Source organism: Lonchura striata, chromosome 8 (assembly GCF_050655825.1).
Source record: "Lonchura striata isolate lonStrDom1 chromosome 8, ASM5065582v1, whole genome shotgun sequence".
NCBI lineage: Eukaryota > Metazoa > Chordata > Aves > Passeriformes > Estrildidae > Lonchura > Lonchura striata.
Window position 1 is genome coordinate 6,932,884 of NC_140710.1, and position 13,157 is coordinate 6,946,040.

At 39.3% G+C, this 13,157-nt stretch overlaps 1 protein-coding gene across 9 annotated transcripts in view; it reads right to left on the reverse strand.

Annotated features, from left to right (window-relative positions):
- The window catches only part of ELAVL4 (ELAV like RNA binding protein 4), an 80,139-nt gene that overhangs the window by 37,416 nt on the left and 29,566 nt on the right, over positions 1 to 13,157 (reverse strand). For all 9 annotated transcript variants that reach the window (XM_085585673.1, XM_021529152.4, XM_021529145.4 and 6 more), the window contains exon 2: positions 3,875 to 4,115. In XM_085585673.1, coding sequence (XP_085441799.1) covers positions 3,875 to 4,115 — 241 coding nt within the window. The remainder of the gene's footprint in view (positions 1 to 3,874; positions 4,116 to 13,157) is intronic.

Here is a 13,157-nt window from a genome sequence, read left to right on the forward strand (position 1 = left end):
GCTCTTTTGTTTGCAAACACAGGACAAAACAAGTTCAGCATTTCTTCTCTCAAAAGTCTCATGAATTCAAGCCCTCTCCCCTCAAATGAAGATATTTGCCACTGGTTTTCTTCAAACAAAAAAAGAAATAAACAGCATCGGCAACACTCTCTAGCTTAGCATTTCTGGTTCATGCTGAGCCTCGCTTACAACCATCTGAAGCCATAGGTTTCCTCCCCGAAGTTATCTCCTCTCATCTAATGCTGTTCTAAAATGTTTATGCCACTTAGCTGGGTTTTTTTTTAACCCAAGTTCCTTCTCATTTTTTGAGCACAGCTGATTAAACCTGAACAACTGGGTTGTTGGACGAAATATGCTGTAGCTATGAAATGGTACAGCAGGGACCAGTTTCACTGTTAATTTAAAATGCTAGAATTAATTAGGTAGTGTAAATGAAGAGTTTAATAAGCACACTTTACAACCACAAGTTCTGCTTTTATTAAACACCCCTGCCAAATGAAGGCAGCTATCTTCAGTCTGGTTTTCCTTGTCTCATTCCCTTAAAATCTCTGCAGTGAAAAAAACCCAAACCATTTTTCCTATTACATCCCCTCCCCCATAATTAAAATGTATGCCTGACTTCCATCTCCTCTTTCAAGTCATTAGCATCTTTGAAAAATGCTACTGTATATCCTGCCTCTTCTGAGAAGCTACCAAACAAAACCCAAGTTTACGATTTTGGTTTTGAATACCAAATTAAAGGCTGTCTTAGAAGCTGTCATTCCTATTCAACTCAGTGCGGTGTACTACCAAATTAGCATAGTTTTTTAGTAAAGGAATATGCTTGTTTTAACATGTGCCTTTCCAAAGCGAGGGGGCAACTTCATAAATCAATTTTATTAAAAACTCCTACTAGTGTTCTAAGACTGCAAAAAAACTCGGAGCAGATGACTGTTCCTGTCATTGTTTAACCAAATTTAAAATTAATAAAAGAGTCCAGGTCATGAATTTTATTGGAGAGATCCTGTATGTTTAAAAAGACTTTCTATACCTTTTAACTCCTTCAAAAAAAAACATTTCAGAAACCTCACCATTATTCAAAAAAAAAAAACAAAACCAAAAACAAATCAAACCAACTTTGCAGCTCCTTGACAAGGAAAACAATCTTTTACATAAGCCAATTCAATGCTACCTAGCTTCAGAAACACATTTGAGATTTTCTACTATGGTTTTGCCAGGATAACTATTTAATCATTATTTGGTTTATGACCTTTTCTATTTTTCTTGAAGCAAGCTCTCTCTACAGCTGTCTATTCTAAATTTTTTTTTATTTGCCTAGTAATTCAGCCCAGCAAGAAGTAAGCAAACTTACAATATATGAAGACAAACCAGACTTTTAACAGAAAGAACACATTAATTTAAAGGCATAACAAAACAGAGCATGCTTAGCTTAGATTTTTATTAAAGCCACAAAATTTTCAACAGAAACAATTAAGAATCCAAAAGCAGTGACAATCTAAACTGTTTCACACCTTCACTGCTTCAGCAATAGTTTAAGAATTCACTGGATTTCTTTGCAATACAGCTTTTTCACTGTCAGAAAAATACTTCTATTGATTTTTAATAAGGAAAAAGCAAAGAACCCCTGAAAAGACAATCATTCCTCTTGCAGCCTACTTGCATATCTCCACCCCTCCCCTCCCAAAAAACCAGTCTTGGGCCCTAATTAAGAACATGCTCACATGATAATCCAGAAAGATGAGCTGGGTATGACCTCAGTGCATTTCCATTTTGTTCCTCTCCATGTTCTAAGAGTCTTAAAAACATGAACTGCTTCTAGCAGGAGGACTGCATCTGATTTGCTAACTCTGAATTCAATGCAAGGAATGAATATGCATCCTCAAATTCAGTAATGTTGCACAATGCCTTGATAACAGGCCTAAAAACCTTGGCAGATGAAATTGTTTTCAAAAACAGCAGAGATAATTTGGATAATAATTTTTTTCCTGCAAATATGGCTCTTTTGCAGTTGTATCACCTCTTAAAACAACATGTAGGGGTGATGTCCTCAAGGCATCTGTGCCAGTTTTTTTAAAGAATGGTTCCTTGAAAGTATTTTAGTGATCAAAGATTTATGCACTTTGTATGGAAAGAAAAACCATAGGCAAAAAAACTACCCAAGAATATGTCAGAAGACCATATATTCCTCATATCTTCGAACAGAAAGACAAAAGCCTGGAGATGGAATGAAACAAAAATAATACTGTTCCTTGCTGATGAAGTAACAGCTCACTGTCCAAAGACAATCTACTCCCTATGAAAACAACACTGAATATCTTAAGTCTTGAAAATATATTGTAAGTGCATCATCATGAATTTGAGGGATAAAGTAGTAAAAGCTCATGAAAAGATAAAAATTCAAGCTAGACACCCTAGACTCCTATAGAGGAGGGCTTCACTTCTACCTGAAATAACTGAACTAACCTGCAGTTAAATTTTTCAGATTATTTTCAGCCTAGCAAAAAAACAAAGGCCTGTAGAAAAAACAAAAGTAAATAAAAGTCAATTCTATTTTTCCATCTTCTTTCTAGAACACCTGAAGCTGTGGCCAAATCAGAAGATTTACTGCAATAGATACATCATGGTCAACGTGCTAAAGAAAGCTCTGCTGGACTACACTTGTGAGGACTCAAGCTGCCCTGCAGCTACTGCCATTTGTTATGTGCCTTGTGTTCAATCAGCATTGCTGTGTGTCAGGAAGTAAAAAAAGAAGCATTGCATGTTTGAAAAGCACTAAGCAGATCATGCTAACACTGCCAATAGAATGGCTTCCAGGATGTTATAGAAGCAGGTATGAAGATTTGCATTTTAATTCCTCATCTTCCCATGGTGCCTCTTCCCACAGAGCACACACCCAAGTTGCCAGGAGAGCCTCTGAGGGGAGCTGAGTCCTTTTTTGGAACCCTTTCCCTCCCAAGGCTGCTGCTCTGTGCTAAACATAACAGCACTGGTGATGCACTGAACAGCAGTGAAATTTCAGCTGCTCCCACCTACGGTGTGAGTAGACACACAACCTAGAAAACTAACCTATAAAGCAAGCTATAAAAGCTGATTGTTCATCCCATCTTGTGCACCAGTGGATTTTTGGCTACAGCAACAAGGATGTGGATTAGGCCAGGTGCATCTGCACCCATCCACACCTCCTCTAGTGAGACTGCAGACCTCTCCTTGTTGAGGCAGCATCTGCCATGGAAGCCTCTTTTTCTGAAGGCACCTACCAACAGATGCTACTTCATATGAAAAAGGATCACTGCAAACTAAAATGTTTTTGGGGACCAGAGTTAATTAACTATTATCTACAGATGCCTGAACAAAATCCAGAGCAGCATATCTCAACTACAGCCCACTGCTGTTCCAGAACACCACGGTCTATACACTGTGATGGACATACAGAACCACCTCACTTTATGGTGTTCTTAAACAGGCTGACATTTAATGGGGGTTTGGTAAAGCTCAAACGGCAGAATCAGAACTCAGAACCATCAGATGGCTCAAGACATTCAGGTAAGTCCACGGTTAAATAAAAATGAGAATGAGCAGGAAAGCAAGGCCACTGTCTAAGCTCTTGTGCAAGAAGCTGCACAGTGTGTAACACACACGCAGACTGGCAATGTTCAGATTTCTCCCCCAGATCTGTAGAGGCTGAGAGACAGGGGGCATCTTGGCTGCTCTAGATACAGTGTGCAGCACTAAAACTAAAGGCTTGCCCCTGAAGTTTAGCACTCATTTGCTGCATTCCCTGTGTTAGCACTTGCAATACAAAAGCACCAGGGTTCTGCTGACCCCAAACGCAAACTGACCCTTACGCAGGCAAAACCCACAACACAAAGCTTACCTGTGATTTTGTCTCTCACGAGCTTGCAGGATTCAATTTCACCAATGCTCCCGAAGAGACTCCTGAACTCCTCCTGGGTCATGTTCTGGGGTAAATAGTTGACTATGAGGTTGGTTTTGCTGTCATCTGTAGCAGCCCCTGTCTGCATGGGGGAAGGGCAGTTTCTACTGTTGCTGGAGGGTCCATTGGTTGTATTGGAAGTAGGGCCATTCGACACCTGAGGCTCCATGGTGCTAATTATCTATAGCAAAATAAGAGAAAGGAGAAAAAAAAACACCCTTAAGTTTCATAGATACAATAGCTATTTTTAAAGATACTCACAAACGAATGAGTAGGTAGCATTCATGGCCAATTTAGATACTTCAACAAAAAAACCCGGCTTGATTCCTCTGTTATTGTTGCAAAGTAGGTCATGCTAGTCTTTGGCTGTGAGCATATACTAAGATGCAGTTAAAAAAAACCCCTTTTTTTGTTAATGCAAAGCTGATTTCTACTTTCATCACGCAGCCATTTTCACAAATGTAAATTTAAACCACAAATTTAATTATAATTTAAGGTAATAATCATAATTAAAATTATAGTTCCATTAAATCAGATGAAGTAAGTGTATGGCTCTATATGAAAAGGTAAAATATTTTACCTATTTAATAACTGTATCACAGAGTGCAATGACAACAACATTAACCAGGCACAGTCAACCTGTACTGTCATCACTCAGCCTGCCTTCAATTAATAAACTTGGTGTCCCAAGACATACCATTGACTGGTTCCAGTGATGACCTATATTCCCCACCTATATTTTCCACTAATGAAATGACACCTCTTTAAATAATAAAGCCCTAGATTTGCAATCTTCACAGATACAAAGGTCTTCAGATATTTACTAGAATAAAAAAGGTTTAATCAAAGAAAGCCTTATCAGCACAGGTGAAGGCTGCAATTATAACAAGCACACCTATCTTGTAACACAAATCTCCAGTTTTCACAGAAGAGACTTAAATAGACCTTTCCAAAAAAAACGACTAATAAAAGAATCCAGCTTAGCAAAGTGTGCTGCAGGACAGTAGCCCCATTGTCACTAGTGCCACCCATCACATGAGCAAAGCTGCCTGCATGTTTATCTGCAAAACACAAGTTTTCATCCCAAAACTGCACAGGCAGACAAAGGAAGCAGAAAAACCTGGGTACTTAGAGATTTGCAATTTGCCTCTACTACAACTTCTAGTCCGTCTTCACTGTCACCACTGCTGCCAAAGGAAGGGCATTGTCTTGGTCTTAATTCTGGATAAATTAAAGCAACACAAATGGTGGCTTTTGCTGCCTGCTGTGAGGTTTGTGATGCGCAGCTTCACTGGAATCGAAGATCATCCCTCAGATGGGTTCACCCTCCCTCCACCAGAGAGTCAGTGATGCAAACTGCTGCCCCAGGCAGGAGATTCCACTGTCCAGGGACAGTGACAAACACAGGAGAACAGAGGGCTAAGGCACCACACACTCTGAACCTGGTATTCTGCCGATCCTGTAATTGTTATAATTACTTGAGACTTAATCTGCTTTCTTTTTTAAATCCAGGGAGGTACATGTTGTGACAAATTAGGACTGTAATTCAGGAGGATAGGGACATACACCTCCCCAAAAAAGGGTTTCTATTCTAAAATTAACTGCATGAGGGTGGCTCAGAGTCTAAATAGGTTATATTCTGGTCATGTCTTTTTTTTTAATTGAAACGCTTCAGTGTTAGTTTAATGCCTCATTTAGGAAATAACCCTCTTTTTTATCAATGGAAATAAGTTTTGAATTACCATTATTTTTATTATCAAGCCCAGGAATAGCTTCTTGGTTTAACAGCTTTTAAATAAAAAGAAGCCTTGCCACATTGTGCTGAACAGAAATGCCTTAAAACCATACAGCAGAATCATTTTGAAAATAAACCGCACAAAAATAGTCACTTCTTGAAAGACACGGGCACATCCAAACCAGAATCCCCCTGCCAATTTTACCAGCCACGTGGCACCAAGTACTGCTGGCATCCTTGGCCAAGCTGTGCCAGCCCCACAGACTCTTCCCTTCAAGAATCCCCCTTCTACCCGGCATCAGCCATACTTCCTTCCCTTCTCCAAGTTAATTCCATCCATGTATTTACTCACACGTACTACTTAAAAGCTTCAGATGCTGCTAAATCTGTTTAGCTCGAGACTCCAGCTGGAGGATCATCCTTTGATCTCCGCACCTCCGCGACCCCACGGCTCCGAGCTCCGCCAGCAGCTGCCGCGGGGCCGGGGCGCGCACCCCAAGGCGGCCGCGCTCCAGCTCAGCACAGCCTGCTCCTACAGCCTGCACCCGCAGCCACTCGACCGAAATTTGGGGGAAAAAATCCCACTTCCGACGCCAAGGCACAGTCAGAGGATGAGTGAAGCAGCTGACATGGTTAACAGCAGCTTCCCGTGCGCCTTTACCTCACTGGACCATATTCTTCCCAACACAGAACCCCACGAGATAAGCTGCAGTTTTAGGGACTGATCCTGCCCCTCTGGAGCCGGCAGGGATACCACACCTCTGGTTTCAGTTTCAGCAGAAGCAGGACTTCAGCACAACACACCGAGAAAGGTACATCCTCTATTATTAGCAACAGACTCAAAAGCTATCTATAGTTCCCCGCAGTAGACAATAATCCTGGATCTTTTAAAATCTGTGAAAGAAAACAAAATTCCAAACTGGTTGGTGTCCTACTTAGGCATTTTGCAAATGCTTTATAGTTAAAATTTTCAGCATTCGTACCTTCCCCACCAAGCAAAGGAACAGAATTCAACCCAAGACATTTAACACATTCAGAACATTAAGAGTAAAAATCTGTTCCTGAACAAGTACATTTCCTCATATACTTCAAAGTATCTTGGCATTAACTAATTTTGCACCAGGTGCCAGGTTTTCTTCCTAGTTACTCTCAAATCCATTTAGGTTTTTCTGATTTTTTAATAGTAGAAGGGAAAACCAAGGCACTTACTTGCCCTTCAAATTATTGCCAAGTCATAGGTTACTGAAAATCCATTTGCTATATACATATTAAAAAAGAGATAATGGATAGAGAAAGGTTGAAGAATTATTAAAAGCATTTCTAATAAAGGACTTTAGATTTATTTCTTTTACTGCATAATTTTAAGCTTCAATTTACAGAGTGATTTCGGTGCAAAAGCAGTTCTGTAGCAGAGCTTGCATTTGAAGTTCTCACAGGCACAAAGGAATAACACTTACTTTAGGTGTGCATACTGACTCCTGCCATGAGCAGAAACTCACATTATTAATGGTAACCAAAAGGTAAGCCCTGGCTCTCCTTCCCAGACATTTGGTCCTGTCTCTGGCATGCCTGAAGCTCAAACCCCGGGCAGAGTTCAGCATGCATGTACTGGGATGTTTATTGTCAAGCATTGTTTTTAATATTAAGTAGCTGTTGATTCCACATCAGTCAGCACATTACATAAGAGGAACATTATTTATTCAAATAGATTTCAACATGACAGTCGCTGTATGTTTTTTTTCCTCTCTATCCACAACACTAAGATTTAAATTTTTAATTCAATACCTGTAACACAATATGAATATTTTTAAAATCAATACTCCAATTCCCAGGGAACACAGTTAACTTACTGTGTTTTAATTACTGGTAATAACCTTTTTAAATACAGAAAAGTATAGGGCGGAAATTAAATTCTACCAAAATATCAAAGAAAGCTCTAGTCTGCCTAACTCATCAAGGGCTTATCTGGATATAGGCGAAACAAATGTCGAAAACTCAAGAGTGACTTAACACCTATGTTAATTTTTTAAAAACAAAATATACTGCTATCCCTGAAGGTGTTCTTAAACCTCCATAAGCAAGTAAATTTAGCAATATCTGTGCTCCAAGCAACATCTTTTTGTAGACTTTTTCTGACCCAATTTAGGCAGTTACTACCGGTCCTGAAATATTACAGTGCAAATGTCATGCATGCTGACATTTTATACATTTTAATTTTTTGGGGGCAGTAACTTGCCAAATTCCCAATACAGCAATATGATACTCTGTATATAGGGTAATAGCATCTTTGAAGCATAAATTGCAGTTTCTGCTAATAGACATTTGATCACTTAGCCACTAATAATCTGAACATTCTAACCCTGGCAAATACTGATAGAATTTCACTGATTTTGTAAGTTACATGTTTCAAATTGTGCATGCATTTAATCAGACTGCTGCTTTTAAAAAAATGACCATTTCCTGGTGTACTACTTTTCTCACTATGGTAATGCATCAGCAAAGTATGAGGTATTTTTGTTTGACAGATTCCACAAATAAATGCTTTGAGGAAGACAACATAAGCTTTGCCAGTGTTTTGCAAAACACTGCTTACCAAAAGGCTTGGTATAAACTTCTCCTACAGAGTATCTGCCACAAATACCCATTAGAGCTACTCCTACATTAGTAATGTTTCAGAAATACTTCCATCACATCTTCATTGTTTTTTCAATTAAATCAACTAATTTCAATTTATTCCTGCTAAAATATTAGCTCCAACAATAAAGCAAAAAATACCTGTATGTATAAACAGAACTATTACAATTACCAACTATTACAAGCTGGAGTAACTGACACTAATCTTCACTTATTACAGTAAATGTATGACATCCATCTACCATTACAAAGCACAGTTAATGAATCATTTGGAAAACTACCCACAGACTAAGACAGCCTTATCTCCCTATTGCATGCATAAGCAATAGCCAATGGCTCAATAAATGTAAATATACATTTTATATTTACAAAATTTGTTCTCAGCAGTCTAAAAGAAGGTCTGCATGTTGAACTGAGGCTGCCACATATGCACAGTGAAAGAAGCTTGCATTTAGCAAGTATTCAGCACCCATTCCTGTTATCTGAATTATATATTCTCCACTGACCATAATCCACAATAAACAGAAACTAATTTGGTATGTATAAAAAAAATCACAATTAAGAATCTTAAGTGCTATTTATAGACACAAAAGAGAAGTGGTTTTAAACATACTAGAAACAAACCTCTCCTAAAATCAAAATCTGAAAAAAATTCTAAACTCTGGAAAAATTCATGCAGTCCTATCCATTTTGAGTACTCAGAAGTCAAAAAAGTTAGCTATGAATAATGAACTGTTCACAGCACCTAAATGCCAAGAAAAAAGATCATGGCAAATTACACCTCATGAAGAATTCATGAGGTCTAATTTTATATTATTTCTAAGTGTTCATTAATGAACAAACTCAGAACATTCTCCCATAAAAAAAAGAGTTTAGATAAATAATGCAAAGCTCTTACTTTATCTAAAAAAGCTCTTTAATTAGCATTGCAAGTTGTTTGCTTTTACAAGTGAAAACAAATGGTGCCATGGCAGAGGTCCCACAGCCATCTCGTGAAAAATGATGACAAAAGAAGAAACAAAAAAAAAAATCTCAAAGAAAATAAATGTAGATTCACAAAGGTTTCCCTCATACAATGAGGAACAGGCTTTAACTCCCTGCATATCTGCTCTTATGAATGGAAGTCAACACAGTACAAGTCTCTGTTCCCCTAGAACTTCAATGTGGGTGAGAAAATCCCATTTACAGGGGCTGCCTGACCAGTCCATGCACAGCCTTGCCATCTGCTGAGCCATGCCAAAGCCAGGAGGTCGGTCCATGGGCAGGGAGCAGAACACACAAACACATCCAGGTCCCTCAGCCCTGCTCCAGCCCAGGAACCCACCCCAGTTTAAAATGTACCCACTGCTGCTCGCTCCATGGGGATTTAGCATTTCTGCAGATTGAGGCACTGGATCACAGAACGTTCAGGACACACCATGCCACCTTCCCCTCGGAGCATTAAAGGAAAAGAACAAAGTGATTTGAAGCCTTCCTTGGTTCAAAATCACAACTGCAGCCAGAGCAAGAAGCAGGTGCACCTAGACCACACGTGGGCTTTTCTAAAGTGACCTCAGGAGCAGGAAATGATGCTCTGTGTGCAGCTCCAGTACAGACTCCCTAAACTGTAACAAATGTCAAATTTCACTGTCAATTACATTTTTATTAAAGCTTACGCACTGCACAACTAGACTTTGCTATTATTTATCTAATAAATACAACATGAACATGAAATAAAGGAGGAAAATTAAGCTTTTTAGTCTATCTGCCTGGAGGCAAATCCAATACCTCAGAAAGAAATCATTATCTAACCCTCCATATTTTGACATGTTCCCCACTCACACACACTTCTACATGTTACATCTTTACCTTCCTTGGAGTAAAAGTCACATTTAATATTTTAAATATAGATATAGCTCAAAGTCTCAGCTCAGAAAACTGGCAATCTCTGGCTCTCATGGCACAGATACAGCAGTCTTAACTTGCTTTCAGAGTGTGCTGCATTCAGGTTGAAATGGCCTTCAAGCATTTCCAGCAATTTCACATTTATGGGTGCCACAATAATTGCACAGAGCACACAAATGATCCAAACAGAGAAGACAACAAATGCATTCATTTTAAGATGCAAGCCTCAGTTCAAATAAAGGAGAAAATTATTTTCTTTAATAGCTAAATTTATTCTGAACCAGTCCATTATAAGCTTTTGCATGAATATGCTAAACCAAAATATTCTGTCCCCGGTCTAGCAGTGAAACAAATGCAAAGTTTATTGGCAATATTACTTGTTATCATAGCAGTGCCTGAAGGACATAACCCATGACAGCACCAACTCGTGCTGTCCGAATAGGCAGTAAAGCAGGGACTGCTGCTCTACTACCAGTGACAAAAAGCAGGCAAAACCTGTTACTTTTTATTCCAGATTTCACAGAAGTGAAATTAAAAAAAAAAAAGTCAAACCAGATGAAAGTATCTAGGCAAATTGCTGAAGTTATGAAGGAAGTTGTGACAGCCCTGTAATGTACCACCCTACCCTTAAACCTGGCCCACTGATAAGGCACAACTCCGAACAACCTTACCAAAAAGAAAGCCAGTATAATAATGATACACCAAACAGAAGGCTTTTTGAGGGTTTCAGATAGATGTCTTCTGTTCCCACAAAGTATAGGCTCTACAGGTTTGCATTTGATTTTAAGGACAAAAGGGAACAAGTAGGGGGGAAAAAAGTAGACGCCAAAACAAGTCGCAACTATTTCAACATCAATAGCTACTAGTTGAGCAGTAGGGGAAGACACTCTTGGAACTACACATCCAATAACTACACTAAAGATAGGAACAAAGGCACCATATCACATGCTTTGCATAATCTCTTACTCTTGCTGCAGGTACTCTGGGGGTAAGGAATTGGAGGAGGAGAACTACAATTATCATTCATACAGCTCAGCACTCTGCAAAGCTCAGAGGAGGCACACAGGACTGGGGAGCAGGTGCACGACAAGCACTCCATGTACAGCAGTTTCTGGGAAGCACGGCACATTCGTAAGGACAACAACGTTTGTCCACAAGCAGAATATAGTTCTAGTTCTCTGTTGTGTATTACCTCAGCTCACAAAATGTGAGATGCTTTATCATCTTCTACTGAGCTTTACTTTCAACTATTTCCAGCTTTTCTTTTGTCTCTTGCGAAGATTATCAAGTAACTATGCCTGTTGGAAACCTCAAAGGTGTTTGGCTCTATTCTTCAGTGTCCTCCTGGTATCTTAATGAAGTCTACAGCAACAGCACTTGGGAAATGGTAAAGAAGAAAGCGGTGCAATAGGTGATCAGAGTTGTCCTCTTCATTAAGACAAAATGACTTCTGGAATGCCAGCCAGTTATCCCCTACTTTATATAGAGTGGTTTCACCCAAATTTATTATAATTTCTACCATTAAACGCAATTCCTACACGAAGAGATGGGAAAACACAGCCTTGATTTCACAGCATTCAAACACCACTCTGGAACACAGCTTTGGAAAAAGGCATCACCAAAAACACCAGGAGAGGAAAATGGATATGTCCCGTCTACTAGATGGGGGAACCCAACCAGCTTGGGTTAAAAAACCCTTCCAACCACTTGGAACCCACAGACCACAGACTGCAACAGAGGCTGGTGGCAGGGATGTGTCCTACTTCTGTCCTGGGACACGGCCATCAGTGGCTTCTGCCCACCTGCGTCTCTGGGGTCACCCACCGCCTCTGCTCAAAGGTCTGCACTATTTTTGAACTGAAATAAAGACAACATGGTCAGACATCAGTTCTGAAGGAACATCTATTTCTTCTTTAATCACACTTCTACTTCTGCCAAATTCATATCAGGCAACCTTGTGCCTAAAATTTTACAAGGGCTTTATTTTAGTAATTTCATCATTCCAGATTGCTTCTTATTCCCTCCTGTCTTTTCGCCGAGGTTACTACTTGCTTTCTCAAGATGCATACGAAGGCTAAAGGAATAATAAAAAAAAAAAAATCAAGTCTCAGCAAAAAGAACTCCTTGATTGACATTCCAAGCCAAAATTTGATGAAACCATCTTCTTTCTCCATGGGCTGCAGCTTATTAAGATACCACAAAGGCAAGAGGTCTCCCAGTGACTGCATTGTCCCTCTTGGAAAAAGAGACTGACTAACAGAAACCATATTTGAAATCTGTATTAACAGGGTGATTAAAAAAAAACAGGTATATGACCAAAAACATTAAGTACATGAGGAAAACTCTGAAAGACTGAAGAGGTTCTCTCAAAAGCCTACATATTAGACAGTAAGAACATGGCAGAGATCAGCATTTAAGACAGATCCTCAGTCTAAAGGACATGCAGCCTAAAAATACACTGAAATGAAAGCAAAGGAAATTGAGTCTTTTTATATTTCTGGTTACTTTCTGAATTTTATTTTTAGCTCAGTTTTGTTTCCTAATCACTACTTACTTGTTTGGTTTACTGACTCCATTACTCAGTTATATATTGCTAATCAGTAACTGAATTCTATTACTGACTTAGGAATATGTATGTAGCACTGTGTACTGACGCACAGATTCCCACGGGGACGTACATGTTCATGAAAGAAGTAGACAGCTGCAAGTCTTCAGCTGCTGTAGACCTGTCACAATTCCACTTTATGGTTTTTTTTTCCCCCCGCTTTAAGAAAATAATCTAGAATCATCTGCAACCCCAGAGTTTAGACAGTGAAACCTGTGTTACAAGCCATACTGAAACCTAAAAACATCTACTTACCAGAAGGCAAAGCAAGGCCAGTGCAGGCTCTCTGTGAAGCCTAGGACCATCCGACCCCCCACTACTGTTATTTCTACTGAAATTCTAGAAACAAAAAGCTACAATTTTTA